Source organism: Passer domesticus, chromosome 3, assembly GCF_036417665.1.
Source record: "Passer domesticus isolate bPasDom1 chromosome 3, bPasDom1.hap1, whole genome shotgun sequence".
Classification (NCBI taxonomy): Eukaryota; Metazoa; Chordata; class Aves; order Passeriformes; family Passeridae; genus Passer; species Passer domesticus.
Window position 1 is genome coordinate 111,513,906 of NC_087476.1, and position 15,755 is coordinate 111,529,660.

At 41.3% G+C, this 15,755-nt stretch overlaps 1 protein-coding gene across 2 annotated transcripts in view; it reads left to right on the forward strand.

The window, feature by feature from the left end:
* The first annotated feature begins 637 nt into the window (after positions 1 to 637).
* The window catches only part of PPP1R21 (protein phosphatase 1 regulatory subunit 21), a 31,114-nt gene continuing 15,996 nt past the window's right edge, over positions 638 to 15,755 (forward strand). For both annotated transcript variants that reach the window (XM_064415148.1, XM_064415149.1), the window contains exons 1-9: positions 638 to 837; positions 3,386 to 3,454; positions 3,849 to 3,995; positions 5,752 to 5,853; positions 6,525 to 6,689; positions 6,790 to 6,848; positions 9,191 to 9,285; positions 11,567 to 11,619; positions 13,606 to 13,755. In XM_064415148.1, coding sequence (XP_064271218.1) covers positions 781 to 837; positions 3,386 to 3,454; positions 3,849 to 3,995; positions 5,752 to 5,853; positions 6,525 to 6,689; positions 6,790 to 6,848; positions 9,191 to 9,285; positions 11,567 to 11,619; positions 13,606 to 13,755 — 897 coding nt within the window. In that variant the 5' untranslated portion in view covers positions 638 to 780. The remainder of the gene's footprint in view (positions 838 to 3,385; positions 3,455 to 3,848; positions 3,996 to 5,751; positions 5,854 to 6,524; positions 6,690 to 6,789; positions 6,849 to 9,190; positions 9,286 to 11,566; positions 11,620 to 13,605; positions 13,756 to 15,755) is intronic.

Below are 15,755 nucleotides of genomic sequence, written 5' to 3' on the forward strand. Positions count from 1 at the left end.
AACTCTTTGTTTTTATTGGCTTGTATTGTCCTAAATCCTAATTGTCCAAATTTTTATTACTCTAATTACACTGCTATTTTTATACCCATTTTATTACTATTCAGCTTTTAACATTTTACAAACGAGCGAGTGGCGTTTTGCACCGCGGGCACGCTCGGTGCCGCCGCAGCCGGGCCTGAGGGCAGCGGCGGTGACGGAGCCGCCTTTGTGTCACGGGCCCGCACGCACCGCGGCTGCCTCGGGCTCCGTGCGTGCCGCGGCTCCCCCTGGCGACAGCGCTGCCCGCCCGGGGAGCCGCGGGACCGGCGGGGGCACGGCGCCAGGCAGGGATGGCGCCGGAGCACCGCTGGCCGCCCTCCCCATCGCGACTGTCGCGACATGAACGCCCAGCCCCGTTCGCGGGCGAAGCTTTTTTGGGCGGGGCGGACCCCCGTAGCCGTTGCCGTGGCAACGGGCGGCGACGGCGAGCGCCTCGCCGGTGTCACGTGACCCGGCTCCGCCGCCATCTTGAAAGTTGCGTCAAGATGGTGGCGCCGGCGGCCTGAAGCTCCGCCCCCGCCGCCTCGCGCACGGCGCGGTAACGTCACCGCGTTCCCGCCGCCCTGAACCCGGAAGTGCGTCTTGCCATTCGCGGGCGTGCGGGGCCGGCGGGAGCGCCCGAGCCCGGCCGAGCCGAGCCGAGTTCAGCCGAACGGAGCCCGGCCGAGCCGAGCCGAGCCGAGTGCAGCCGAGCGCAGCCGAGTCTGGCCGAACGGAGCCCGGCCGTGCCGGCGGGCGGAGATGGCGGCGGCGGAGCTGCAGGGGAAGTACCAGAAGCTGGCCCAGGAGTACTCCAAGGTACCGGGGCCCGCGGGCCCGGCGCCGCTCGGGGCTGCAGCGCCGCTTTCCGCGCGGTGCCGGGGGTGCCTCCCGGGCTGAGGCGGGGCGGCCTCGGGGGCTGCGGGCTTGCGGCAGCCGGGGGTGCGGGCCCGTCTGCGGGACGTGCGGGAGCGCCCGCGCCGGGCTCGGTGTGCCGGGAGGAAGCCGGCGGTGTTTGCCGTGCTCTCCCCCCGCCGGGCGGGCGCGGGCCTCGGTTGATCCGCTTGGCCGTGAGGGTTTGCCCCGGTGTGGGTCGGTCGTGCCCTCACCCGCGGAGCTGGCAGTGTTTTGGGAGCGAGCAGGACACTCGCTTCCACGTTTGCCTCCCGTCTGCCCCCGGTGACTTTGCATCCTGTTTGTGGTGCTGCTTGGCACAGGGTCTGCGAAGATGTGCAGCCCATGCCTTTCCTTTCCAAGGTGCCTGAGTTCTGAAGTAGCGGAGCCTTGCTCAGTACAGAGCCATTCATTCTTTCTTCTTCACTAAAAGGAAGAGAAGACACTTGGTCCTGAGTGGCAGAGTCCACCAGCAGCCTTGGGGAAGAAAGGCAGAGCTTTGGTTTCGTGCAGCCCCACACCAGCACCTGGCACAAGGCACTTGTCTGCATTTGACACTTCTCCCATGTCTCTAAATACTCTTACATGGCTCACAGAACCATGTCTCTAAGTACTCTTCTCCTTGGAACTCTTACAAAAACTCCATGTGTAGCATCTGAATAGTTTACAGATAGATAGCCTTTTAATGCTGCCACAAAATAGTTTTCAGAAAATTTCATTTACTTTGCAGCTTTGTAGGTCGCAGAATTCAAATGTCTTCTTTTATACAGAAGCTCTTTTATTCCTTGGAGATCAGTAGTAGCTGAGGATGAGATAATGAAGGGATTCCTGAATGATCATTGGAAATGTGGCCTTCTGACTATAGCTTCCAAAAGTTCCCTCTGCTGGATTCTTTCTTTTAGCATCATGGTACCCAGAAGCTTTCTTTGGGCTTCATCATGCACTTCGCAGCCTGTGCCTTTTCTCCTTTGCTGGAACTATTTTTTTTTCATCCCATTTCTCATGCAGTGCAGCTCGTTGTGGGACTCCCCTTTGCAGAGCCCTCCTCTCTTTGTTGTTGGCTGCTTGTTGTGGGAATGCAGGTGGGAATGGAGAGTAGCCCTGCTCACTTCAGGGTGCTCTGAAAGCCACCCAAAGGGGTGGACAAGAGCTTGACAGCCTCAAGCAGTGCTGGGGGAAGTCCCTGCCAAAGGATTGCTTTTCCTCTGGGTTCACACACCAGTCCAGAAGAAGAGACTCTGAAGACACACAGGTTGGAGCTGCTGGCTCTCTCCTGAAGGAACATTCAAAGCAGCTTTGTGGCAACCTGTGTGGGTCCCCCTGCAGCTGGGTCTGTGAGTGCAGCAGGACTGAGCTGCTTCAATCTCTGCACCTGATGTGTTCCTGCAGCAGTAGCTGTGGCACAGAGACAGCTGTGGAAAACTCCTGCACTGCTCCTTCTTGCTAGGGAAACCCTGTGCTTGGAAGTGTTTCTGTGGTGCACTGGGAGGTTTCTTGTCTTGCCTTTGTGATGCCTGAGCAGCACAGTGGGAATTCTGCGGGGAAAACAGCTGTGCTTAGCAGTGACTTCTGACCTTTGAAATACTCAGTCATCACGCTGAAACAATGAGCCACTGCTGTTTTACACTGAATCTTGCCTTTTATGCACCTGTACAAACCCTTTTAATTTATATCTGCAACAGCTGGACTCACACATGTCAAATGAATACAAACTGCCTTTGAAGAAACCAGGATTCAAGCAATTTGCAAGGAATGGGAAGATGGAACTGTCAGTGTCCTCTTTGCTGCAGGGTAGAGGTACACTGTGGAGTGACTGGGAAATAGATTTCTTGAGTATCACTTTTCACTGCAGTGATTTTAGCTCAGATTTTGGGTACTGTATAAGGAAGGCTTAGAGGACTTTTCCTTGTATGCTTTTTATGTCTTTTTTTTTGTGTGTCAGTCTGTTCTCTCTGGATCATCTGCTGCCACTGGTAATAAGTAACTTTGCATTGAGTTAAACTCCTCTTCAATTGATAGGGATTTTTATTTTATGAGTCCTGCTAATGTTCCAGAACTGGTTAAAAACAGTTTTGGGAAGAAGAGGGGAGAGACAGAAATAGTCCTGAATATGACCAAGAACTTCGTTAGTCAAGGAAGAGGTTGCAGCTTTTCCATATTTGTTCCTAGTTCTTCAAGTCTTAACTATGCTTAAGTAACTGGTCTTCAAGGGTATTTCTTGAGTAAGAATCCTGTTCTGTTTGACCAAAATGTTCAGGTGGTAAAGTTACTTCTTGTTCTTTGGAAAGTCAGGATATGAATTGGATGCCTTTTCAACCTGATACCTCTGCTATCCACCTGAAAAGAATGCTTGAAAAAGCATTCACACCTGGCACTCTCCTGAGAGAATGTGATGTTTTTTCTGCACTTTCTCATGGGTGGCTTTTATTCATTCTGTTGTCTTGCATAGTTACTGGCATCTCTTGTTTTTCAGCTTCGTGCTCAGAACCAAGTCCTGAAAAAAGGAGTTGTAGATGAACAAGCAAACTCTGCCTCACTGAAGGTAATCTCCAGAAACTGCTCATGTCAGGTGGACTAAGCTGTGACAAAATAATAATAATATAGGGGTACATTTTACTGAAAAGTAATGTCAATAAAAGAATGAAGAGGGAACTTGATTTTAGTAAAAGAATTTCTATTTTGCAGCTAGCCTGTTCTCTGTAAGTGCTGAGTTTGTAAAAGGGGAAGGTTGATTCTTGATGATTACAGAATTAAGTAGCTACTTGGGTATGATCTGTGACTAGCTCAAGGAAGTGAAATACATTTTTTCAGTTTAGAAATGATACTTTGTCTCTTCAGTGTTTCAAAAGTGAAGCAATTTTCTATTTTGTTCCTGTTTTTAGTGTATAAAAATAAATGTGAAGATTTTTAAATTAATTTTTTTTTTTATCATTCAGGAACAACTGAAGATGAAGGATCAGTCACTGAGGAAACTGCAACAAGAAATGGACAGCTTGACCTTTCGAAATCAGCAGCTTGCCAAGCGGGTGGAGCTACTTCAAGATGAACTTGCATTAAGTGAAGCTCGGGGCAAAAAGAACAAGGTATGTGCTGAAGGCAAAACAAAACTTGCTTAGCAGATGTCTGCTCCTCACCTGTCAAAGTCCTGTCCTGATCTTTAGCAGCAGGTATTTTGTGTCAAGGGTTGAGCTGAATGTTCTTGTCAGAACTTGTATTATTCTATCTCATACTGGTGAAAATACCCATAAAACAGGTATTGATATATATACATATAAAATACATGCAGTGTAGTTCTCTACTCTTCTAGTCTGTCAGCTGACTGATGCTGAATTGCTGTCTTCTTTTATGGATATTTATTAAGTGTTCAAAAAAGTGGGAAATACTTTGGAGCTCTGTGATTAGTCAGCTGCTCTGCAGAAAGCTGATCACTGCTCATTTCCCATCCCCACCTCTTTGCTTTGTAATTTTGATGTTGGTGGTTAACTCTTCAGCCTGTGATCATAGCTTTTCTATGTGAATCTTGTCAAATGCTTTGAAATCTAAATTTTTAGCTTGTATTCTTTGTGTTATTTCAAAATGACAGAATGATTTCAACACTGTGATCTTTTTGTGCCAGAATGCTTGCTGATTAAACCTAGTGATGTCATATTCTAAGACCAGCTCTGCCTTCTGTAGGTAGCATCACAATTCCAGGGGTGTGCTTGGACTTCAGGAATTGTCAAGCTTCTCTTGCTACTTTCCTCATGAAGAAACTCCTCTTAATTACTGCTGTCTTTTCTCAAAGTACTGTAGTTATCAAGACTGGCTTTAAAGAAATCATTCAATTGATAAGTAATATGATCATCTTCCTTACTTGCCCATTTTTCTGCTGTCCAATTCCTTGACAAGCACAGTGCTTCTGACTACATTATTCATGCACCACAATGGATTGTTCTTTCAAATGCAGTTTGACCCTTCTTTTATTTCAAACTGTGTAAGTTACTGTTTTGCTATCCATGTTTCCAAATTTTGAAGGACATCAGCCTGTCTTTAGTAGCTTTGCAAACAATTGCCACTGAGTTTCTTTCCTGTTCACCTATCAAAATGCACAGCTTTAGTTCCCTGATCTGTGTTAGAGTGCAATCCTTTTAGAAGGAGCAGAACACGTGCCCATATCTCAGGTGGAGTTCACAGGCTGGCATCAAATGCAGAGGTGACTTACACCTGGTGACTTACTGCCCTACATATCCCTAGTTCTTGAAGTTTGGTGTTGAGTTTAGATGCATGGAGTCTCCCCTCTGTTTGGTGATGATACCTTTCTTCAGCAGTGTGGTGTGTGGGATTCAGTGGTGGTCTGAGTCTTTTGGATTAAATGAGTGGAAAATGAGGGAACAGGCAGAGGGATATGTGTGGTTGATGGGCAGGGAAGACCCTGTGGTTCCATGGCACCTGTGCTGCAGCCTGGAGCCTTGCTGGGCACAGATGAGCCTTACACACAGCTAGCAAACCACTGAGCCTAGGTATGGAGGGTTTTGCATGGCTGACTGCATGGGATCATGCAGGATTCCAGTGAATTCAGATGGGCTGCTGCCCATCCAAGTGATTGATTCCCTGTGAGTGTGAATGGGACCCCTGAGTGGAGACTTTCCCAGGGCAGTGTTGTACCACTGTAGGGTCACAGGGGTGTGGAGGAAAGGAAAGTGTGCTGCCTGGAGGCTGGTGCTGAGTGCAATATTCACACTTTTGATGTATCAGTGTCAGCAGGACATCTGCTGGTGTACCCCTTCTGGGAGTTACCTGTGGGAGCTGTTCTCACAAACCTGGGACTTGGAGGTAATGAGTGTGTTTTGTCTCTTTCAGAAAAGTGTAGACTCCTCATCTCAGCTGAGTCAAGAACAGAAAAGTGTCTTCAATGAAGATCTTCAGAAGAAAATAGAAGAAAATGAACGACTGCATATACTTGTGAGTGAAATTTTGTCTTGCCTCTGTTTTTGGTGCAGAGAACTGGTGTTACAACCAAAGACATGGAAAGTAAAGTGCTGTCTGAAAACTGATGGGTTTAGAAGCTTAGTTGTATGCAAAGCAATAGATTAGATCAGATTGTTTATGAAGATGTTCACCAGGAAAATCAAGTATTTTGACTTTGGATTCTTAAGACAGTGTGTGGAATCACATAATGTGTGTTTTCTCATTTACATTTTTAACTTTTGGTGACAGCTGCCCTATTGAAAATGGCTTGATACTGGATGGAAATTTCTTATTAGCTCATTTACTGTCTCAGAATTGCTTTAAAGTTTAAAATATTTTCTGCAAGTTGCCTTAATTAGGAGCTACTTCACCAAAGTAGACTGCATTTCACTTTAGAAAACTTGAAAAAAACCTTTTTGCTCAAGTTCAGTTCTTTGTGTATCTGCTATTAATCAGTATTATATTTAAAGAACGCTTTTTACTACAAAGCTTAGTTTTCATTTAAGTACTTTGTTCCTGAATCTTTTCTCTGTAAATAAAATAAAATTTATATTTGTGTGAGAACTGGTAATTGCTGTTAACCTGATCTGCCTAATGAAATTGGAGTAACTTAAAGGACTGGCTTCAATAGTAAAATTAAAAGAGCCTTTATTTTCTTCCTGTAGTTCTTTGAAGCAGATGAGCAGCACAAACGTTTAGAAGCAGAGCTGAGGAGCAGACTGGAGGTTTTGGAAACAGATGCTGCCCAGCACCAAGCTGTGGTGGACAGCTTAACAAAGAAGTACACAGAGACCATAGAAAAGCTGCAGAACGATAAAGCCAAACTAGAAGTAAGGAGTTTTTCCTCTTGCTTGCAAGTTTGAAAAGTTTTGAAATGCAATGTCTTGCTGTGACAGCACTTACATTGTGAGATTATCTTCTTGCATAAAGATCAAGTCTCAGACACTAGAAAGAGAAGCTAAGGACTGTAGGCTTCGAACTGAAGAATGGTAAGTGTCTTTATTTCATTGATATAAAGAAATAATTGCTGTGAAACATTAACTGGATTATTTTTTAAGAATAATACCATTTTAAAAAGGGGTTTAAGTGAAAGACTTTGATAAAATTCAAATTGTATTGTCATGAGGACAAATGTGAGCAGTGCAGGTCAAGCCCCCTTTTCCTTTTCTATGTATGGAACTAGACAATTCCACAATTTCTGCTTTCAGTAAGAGCAGTTTTGTCTCCAAGCTTTTTCAATAGCAGTAACATTAATGAAAGTTTGAAGAATTTATTTGTAATTGAAAACTATAGAAAGTAAAAACTTGTATGAAACAGATATGAGTTTTTAAAAACTGCTTCCAAGAACAAAGTTTGAGTAACATAAGCTGAGAGAACTGACTGAAAAGAATTTCAAAAATCCCCTTTCACTGCAAAAGCTTCTTGAACAATTGTTTTTGCTTCAGGTATAGTGTTCTCAGCTAGAATATTTGAAAGTTTTTGTCAGAGAATTATAATGTTAGTTTTGGAATATCTTCATTGTCTTGAAGACAAGTTGTGGAAGTTGAGAACTGTGGTCCAAATCAAATTAGGGTGCATTTCTCTGAAGTTCATTAAGCTGCATTTTTTTAGAAGATACATGTGCAGTATAGATCATTAATGTAATGAATGCAGATCAGATGCACAGTTCCTTCTTTCACATGGTAAACCCTCAAGTGTGTATTTTAATTATGTTGATAGATGTGAAGATACTTAAATCCAATAACTCCGCTAATACAAGTCAGGGTTTCACTAAAAATGACTTGAAAAAGAGAAGGAAAGCTGTGTTTGGCTGCTGTTTGCTTTTTTTGAGGTGTTTGGAAAGCTGTAGTTTTAATCTGCTACTAGTCAGTTCAGGCTTTGTATCATGTTCTGGGTAATTGATGTCATTGTGAGAACTTATCCCTACTATTTTAAGTTACACTGTATTAAGTTTTTAAAAGTAGTAAAGCCTGACACTTAATTTTAAACACTGAAATCACTGTTGAACACATGGCAGGATGTATCCCTGAGAATACTGCCCTTCTGTTTCCCCTGCTCATCAGGGGAAGGGATCCATTTGCCTCTGACACCCACATTTTACTCAGAAAAGCCAGAGGATATGGGACTTGGCAGCCTGCATGCTTTGAAAATTAAAGGGTAGAATGTAAGGCAAAACATGTCAAACTACTTGTTGGTCATTCCTGTAAGTCTGAAAGGGAACTATCAGTACATTTGCAGTTTGCCTTGGAGTTCATTTTTTATCATGCTCAGTGCTACTGCAGTACCTGCTGTACAGTTTCTATGCAATCATGGAGCTGCTCTCCAAGAAAAATATTTGTTAATGTGCATGAGCTACCTATTGGACAGTTTCTTCATATCTTCCTTTGGATTGTCTGTTTTGGATTATTTTGTTTTGTTAATTAGCCATGCTAACTTTTGCTAAGTTTCTGTGTATCAAATATTGTAAGAAAGGAAAAAAGCCTGTCACTTTGACACCTTCCCCCCACCCTCCACTATATGTGCAGGAGTTCTAGATGTCAAACGGGAAGCAAAACAGTGAAGAATTTGGGGGCCTAAGTTGGGTAAGGTGTGGAATTTGGTCTGAATCAATAATGGAGTGTTCTTTGTAGATATATGTATATAATGCTGCAATATGTTATTGTTCATCTCAGCATTTTATTCTCATTATATTAGTAATCTTAATTACTTAGGTTCACATGTACATGACAGTCAAATGCAAGTGAAGACAATTTAGAGAAAAATCACTTGAGAATGCATCAGAAACATAACTGTCAAATCTTGTCAGAACAGACAGTATCACTGCAGTGTTTAACTATGGGTTTTGAAAAGCCTTTGAGGTATCTCAGGTAGTGATGTGGCATAGTTAATTGAATTATTGACTGCTTATTGGAATACTGCATTGGATGCATAGTAACTAGTTTGGAGGCCCTTTTACCTTCCCATCCAAATTCTAGTAGAAGAAAATGCCTTCATATAGCTTACATAATAGTTGCACTATAGGAAAATAAGGTGCATTTTAACAATGAAGTAAATGGAGCTTCTCAGGAATGGAATTCAGGATTTACAAATGTATGGTAACTTTCACCGCTTTTGTTAGGGATTAGGATTCAATGTTGTGTTAAATATGAGATAAAGGAGGGCAAATGACTCCCCCTGTATTAATTCTAGCTAACTTCTAGAAGGAGACAGATACCTATACACTCAAGGGATGCCTATAGTGAGATATGGTGTTGGTGATACAGATGAAATTTTAAAGGTTTACAATGTGTGTGTGTGTGTGTGGTTTTTCGTTTGTCTCTTTGTTATTTAGCCAGCAACAGCTAAAGAATCTTCAAGCAGCTTTGGGCAGTAGACTGGAAGAATCTCTATGCATAATTAATGAAAAAGTACCTTTTAATGACACAAGTACGTATTGCCTTGGTCTGGGTATCTTGTTTGATTTTTTTTTTTTTTGGGTATCCATCTGGAGGGTGTACTCCTTATGAATTAAAATGTATTAGCTGTAAGAAATGTTGGACATCTGAACAGACACTTGGAGGTAACTGTAGTAAGTATTCCTGATACTTGTCATGGTCTTCAGTAATTCTAAAATACCAAGTTTTTATATGTATAATGAAGATTGAAACTTTTGAAGGCTTTTGAGTGATTTGCCACTTGTCTTATTGCGTGTTGACAGAATATTGTAAATGATGAAGGAATGCTGTCAATTTAATGGCTGCTCCATGAAGATTGGTTACTCATCTCAAAGAGTATTATTTTTGGCAGGGTATATTCAAGAGGTGCAGTGAGTTAAGGTGGGGGAAAACTGGTGGCCACAGAGATATTGCATCAGTAATGGTCTGCACTTATTACTCATGGGGAACTTGTCAGGATGTCTCGCTGATCAGGAAACAAACAGAGCAGTTCTTACCTGAAGGCTGTCTTAGACTTGTTCATTCCTTCATGGGGAAAAAAGCCCTTTGGACCTGGGGACTTTTACCTGAAGCAATGTTTTTGTGCTTCCTTTCCAACTGCTGCTAGATCAGCTGAAGTGCAGAGGATCCCCTGGAGTTAGGAGTGCTCAGCCTTTGCATGGCTTTGGTACAAGCATGGGTTAGTATGTGCTGGGTCAGTGCTGTGCTTTCCTGAACAGCTGAACACAAGTGTGGGCAGGCACTGCCTGGACTCTTCTGGACTCTTCAAAACCAGGATGACCTGGAATAGTGGAAAAGCTGAAAGTAGTGGAGAAGGAGCAGAGAAGTGAAAACAGGCTTTTGAATTTCTTGTATATTTCATTGTTGGCTTTTTGCATTTTTCATTGAGTTTAAAATCTGCTGACAATGTTTTAAATAGTCTTAGGTTCTGTAAAAGCTGATCTGGCAGGTGCTGCAGGGGTGAGTGTTCCAAGCTCTCCACTGGTTTGGCAATCCAGTGAGTGTTGGCTTAGGAACACCAGATCATCATCTCTTTAGGAAATGTTGACTCCCATACAGCACATCATACTGAGGTGTTGGTGCCTGGAGTTGGTGCCCTTTTCACTTCTCACTTTGCCTGGCATCTGCTGCCTATTTCTACTTCTCTGGCTTCTTTAGCTTGCATTTTTTAGGTGTTTATCATTGTAGCAAGAACTTTGCTAAAATAATTTATCTGCTCACTCAGCTGCCATAGCATAATGCCTTTGCTTGTGTGGTAGAAAACACTGCAAATAGAGAACATCTCTTTAGTGATAGATCAGTGGAAGTCAGGAGATGATTGTTGTGGATTCCAGCTGTCTTCCTATAGACCCTTCCTGCAGTAGTTGGCTTCCAGTGTAACTAGCAGCTAATTTCAGTAACAATCAAATGACTGCTAAGCATGATTTACAGAGCAGAAAAAGTTTCCTGAGGCATTTAGTTAGAAGTAGGATTCAATAATTTTGGACAGGGCTATTTTCCTCTAAATGTAGCTACCTCTTCCCATGTCTTAATAGCCAAATGTGAATGACACAAAAGGAATAAGAAACTGTAAATTTCATTTGTGAGCAAATTTTAAACTAATCTGGTTGTTGTTCAACTGAATTGAGAATGGATGTGACCCCTTTTAAATCTCTCAGACTTTGTAAGCTGTTTTGTAGGTACAAATAGCCCTTTGCCCCTCTAATTGTAGCTGCTTGTAACTGAATAATCATTCTAGTTACTTCATTACTAGAGAAGAGTGCTGAAATACATGGAGAGTACATCTTAGTCTAAATTGTCAACATATTAAGTGTATACAAGAGCTTTAAAAAACATGGAAACCGTTCAAAAATATGTTAGTCTTACTTGGCCCCTCCTTGGCATGTAATTGAAATTTAAAGATAACACTCTTAAAGAATTCAAGATTATCTTTTAAAAGATTTTTTCACTCTTGTTTGTGATGAATATTGTTCCTTGGGCAAGAGGAGTCTGCTCTTATTTTTCAAATTCAGGGTCTTCAGATGATTAAATTTGACTTACAATCTGAGGCAAGTATTAAACTGCTTTCCTTTCCACTTAATCACAGAAACCCTTAAATGAGGATATTTAGGCCTGCTTTATTGGAGTCAATTGCTTGTGTCTCTTTAGTTAATATTGCTTACATAACCTGTAATATCCCTGCAATTAATTTTCTTTTTTAAATCAGTATTTACCAAAAAATGTCTCTCCCCCACAATTTAACAAGTGCATATAACTCAATTTTTGTCCTGTAGGATCTGCTCGATACAATGCTCTGAATGTACCATTGCACAACAGAAGGAATCAGGTGAGTGCTTCTTGTGGTTTCATGAGACTCTGTACAATTTTCTACACAGATGCTGAAATAAAACCAGTCATTTTAGTACCTCAAATGGCAGAAGATAGCCTGTCTTACTACTGTCATGATATTCTGAGAGCATTTCTGCCCAAGAGCCTCTGCACTTTTCAAGAGTTGTGTATATCTTTATGTCAAGGAGTCTCATTGAAGTGATATGAAATATTCTTTTATCGGGTCAACCTTCAGTAAGCTAGAAGTTGCAACATTTCATTTTTAAAGTTGATTAAAACTACAGTAGTTTCTTTTGTTGGAAAAAATGTAGGTTTGGTGTCCCAAATTCCTTTTCCCTCAAACTGAGCTTCTTCAGTCACATCACTTGAGCTTTAGAGAATGTATGCATTTGTATACTGCACATTGGTGTGTGCACTAAAATGCTGTATTAGGTAACATTACTTGTCATGAGTCACAACCCTTTCAAGGAATAAATCATGTCACTTTGAGATCTCTGCATGGTTCGTTTACATTTTGTGGGATACTTCTTGCCAAAGCACCTCTTACTTGCAGAAGAATAATTCTTATATATTGAAACATTTTTAGAAAACAGTTTCTGTTCACTACCGTAATTTAATGAGATTCCTGGTGAATGTTTTTTATTCAGTATTCAAAAATGAGCATTGGTTTTCTGTGAATGGCTGAATATTTTAAGGGTTTTTACAATAGCAAATCAGAAGCCTGTATGCAGTCAAAATTTTCTTGTGTTGCTACCACTGAGGATGGACTCTACAGCGCTGTGGGGTTTTTCTGTTTCCTTGTGTGTCTCAAGTCCTCAAGTAGCATTCAGATGCTACTGCAGGAAGATTTAAAATAGTTGTTTTCTCCATTTTTCAGAAGTGCCTATAAAGAGGCCTTGTTCTCAGTAATGTCTGCTGTGAGAACTGGTGATTTGCTGTTCAGTTTTGTGATGGAAATAACCTTAAATTTCAGGTTGTTGCTGCTGAGTTCCAAGAAACATCTGAATAACTGCATGAAAACTCTCTCCTTTTACTATTTTCTGCCAGCACTATGTCAGGCAGCCTCATGCTTCAAGATCTGCAGACTTGAAAATATTCCAGGACAGATTTTTATGACTGGCTTTGCCAGTGGAGGCAAAATGTTGGTGTATTAGCACAGGCTGTGGTGTAAAGGACAGCAAAACAGCAGTAGTGTCTGTTTCCCTTCCTTGCATGGCTAATTAACATACACAAGCTGAGTATAATGACTGCTTTAATTACTTGCCACCATCCCAGATCCCTAATCAAGACTGACCTGATTTAACAGTCCATTGAAGCATTAAGATTACATCTCGGAAGGATAAGTTATTCTTGGCTGAAATGTCACTATAACATTATTCTCTTCCCATAAATCCCAACAGAGAATAGTTTTCTTCTCTCTTGAATTTATGTTCCATTTTGGGTTAATTTCTTTGATACCTTCCTGCTGTACTAAAGCCACAGAACAGCCTTACTCATGATCAGCAGTTCTGTCCAGAAGAATAAAAATTGAGTGTTCCTGGTTAGAGAAGCAGACACCTTTAATTCTGGGAGAAAACATTATTGCTTTTTACTAATTAAATTGAGATTTCTTTACAACCTGGTGTTTAGCTGTTGTCAGCAATTAGTCTGTTGTTATTTGGAAATTTCAGACATGGTTTCTATAATTGTGCTGATCTCTCAGTGTTTTTGTGGCTTGCAAGTTTGAAAAATGCAGCAGAGGCAAACCATCACCGGTTATGTGAATTAAAAAGATACTTTGTTGTCAGAAAACAATGTGCCCTTCTGAGTGGCATTGAAGTTTATGAATAAAAATTAAGTAAAAAATAATTGCTGTTATGTATTTTATGCTGAAATAACAACAAGAAAGAAATTACTGATTATTTTTTGTATCCAAAGAGGTTTTTTTTTTTCATATTTAAATAGATCCATGTCAAACACAATCATTTTATCACTGTCTTTACAGCTGAAGCTGCGAGACCTTGCTGGCCAGGCCATGGCTTTTATCCAAGAACTTGTAACAGCTCTCCTGAACTTCCACACATACACTGAGCAGAAGGTACAGATCTTCCCCATTGATTCTGCAACAGACACAATATCACCCTTGAATCAGAAGGTAAAGTTTACACTCTTCAGCTACAAATATATTCAATTAGTTAGACTTTAGTGAGTGATTGATCTTAGTCAGAGAAAATTGCACCACCTTTACTGGAATGCTGTGAGTGTGTTCCTGAGAGCCAGCCTCTCCTGCATGAGACATCTTTTCTGCTCCATGAATTCTCTGAATGTGGATGAGGTGTAGCTGCAGAGAATCCTTTTCCCCTGTGCCTCTGCTAGAAGAGAAATACGATAATCAAATCAAAGCTTTGCTTTAATTACTAAATTGAAGTGCATCTGTTGAAAGTTCAGCTGACTTGTTCTAAAATAATAATGCACAAATATTGCACTGCTGAATAGAGCTTTTTTTAGTTAATGCACTGGGGCATAGAAGATGTTGAGACAGAATCTGGTCTTGTGTTTAAAGTGCTCAGCTGTAATATTAAATAAAGGATAAAAGGTAACTTCTATGAGGGAGAGCACCTGGACTCTGTTCCCTTGTCAAAAAACAATTTTATTATCTGATTTTGGGCTGCTTGTGTGAAGGTGTTTCCTGTAAGTGTTCTGAGGCTTCAAGCTTGTGAAGCTTGTTGAAATTATTATGAGAAATCTGACTCATCTCTTTTGACACAATTCTTGGAAAGATTTTCTGAGAGTGCCATCCAGAGCTGTTAAGCTGCATATTTTTACTTTGTTTTTCTATGATGTGAACTAGAGAAAATAACTGTGCACAAGGATTTGTGTGGGGATGCACACATGTATGTTTTGGAACAAATTGCATTAAGATCAGAGTTGACTTCATCTCTCTGAGTATTTAAGTTTCAGGGAGTATTTTGTGATTCATTTTCTTAATTTCAGTTTAGTAGTTGCTAGGGCTCAGGCTTAAGGTACTGAGGTGAATTGTGGTTTGCATTGATCAAGCGGCTGCAGTGCATGTGGTATCAATGTTAACTATGACAAAACTTTCCTGTTCTTTGGAAAACCTTCTATAATCTCTTTTCAGGTAACAAATATGTTTATGAAGGTGGTTATCCACTAGAGAAATCCCTTTCTGTTTGCCTTCTCAGTTGTTTCAACTGTTTTAGTCAAGAACACCCTTCTGCAGAGATTCAGCAGAGTTTGAGAACATTTTCTTGCTCCTGCCACCCAATGCACTCAGAATGGCTTGTCCTTCTTGTGAAAACTATGTGCTTTAGTCAGCTTTAAGATTTTTTTGGGGCAGGAGTGTCTTTTTTTTTTTTTTTAATGTGGCCCAGTGTGGTGACTGCCTTCTCAGATACTACTGCAGTTTACTAAAGCAATAATTCAGATTTCCTAGACATCTCAGAGATTTTTTTTTTCCCCTGACCTCCTAGTTAACACTTCTTTATTGTTTTTCATCACAGCTGAAACAGGCAACTTAATCAGAACCATAATTTTATTTTCCTTTTCTTATAATTGGGTCTGATGCAGTAGTTCAGGCTTTGTTTTCATAATTATGTCTCTTGTAGTCTGCCCCACTGTGTATTCATGACCTAATTCCCTCAGTGCATGCTACTTCTCAGGGCTTTTGCTGTGACTTTCCAGTACTGAAGCATCTTTTATTGCTCACTGAAGCTGTAGTTGCTCCTGTATTTTTGATTAATTTATCTATTTGCTTGGCAAATGTTCTCAGTGTGATTTTTTAAATTTTATTTTTAGCTACTCTACCAAGTTGGTCAAAAACATCCCCTTAATATGGTAGAGAAGATGAAACAAGTGTCAGGTAGTGGCTTAGCAGACTTGCACTGATTTATTTTTCCCCAACTCCAGGTCTTGTCTGGTGCTTTCAAGCTATTTTCCCCACCAAACACTCAAAGTAGATGTGGACAGTTCCCTGCCAGGTTCAAGTATTCCTTTTCTCTTTAAGGGTTGGATTGCTGGGTTCTGCTGGGTCTACAGCATCATGCTGGATAATTCAAGTCCTCTCTCTTGCAACACAAGCCAGGAGCATTCTGCATGTTTTATTTCTTCCTCCTTAGATTTAGGAATTTTCCCTAA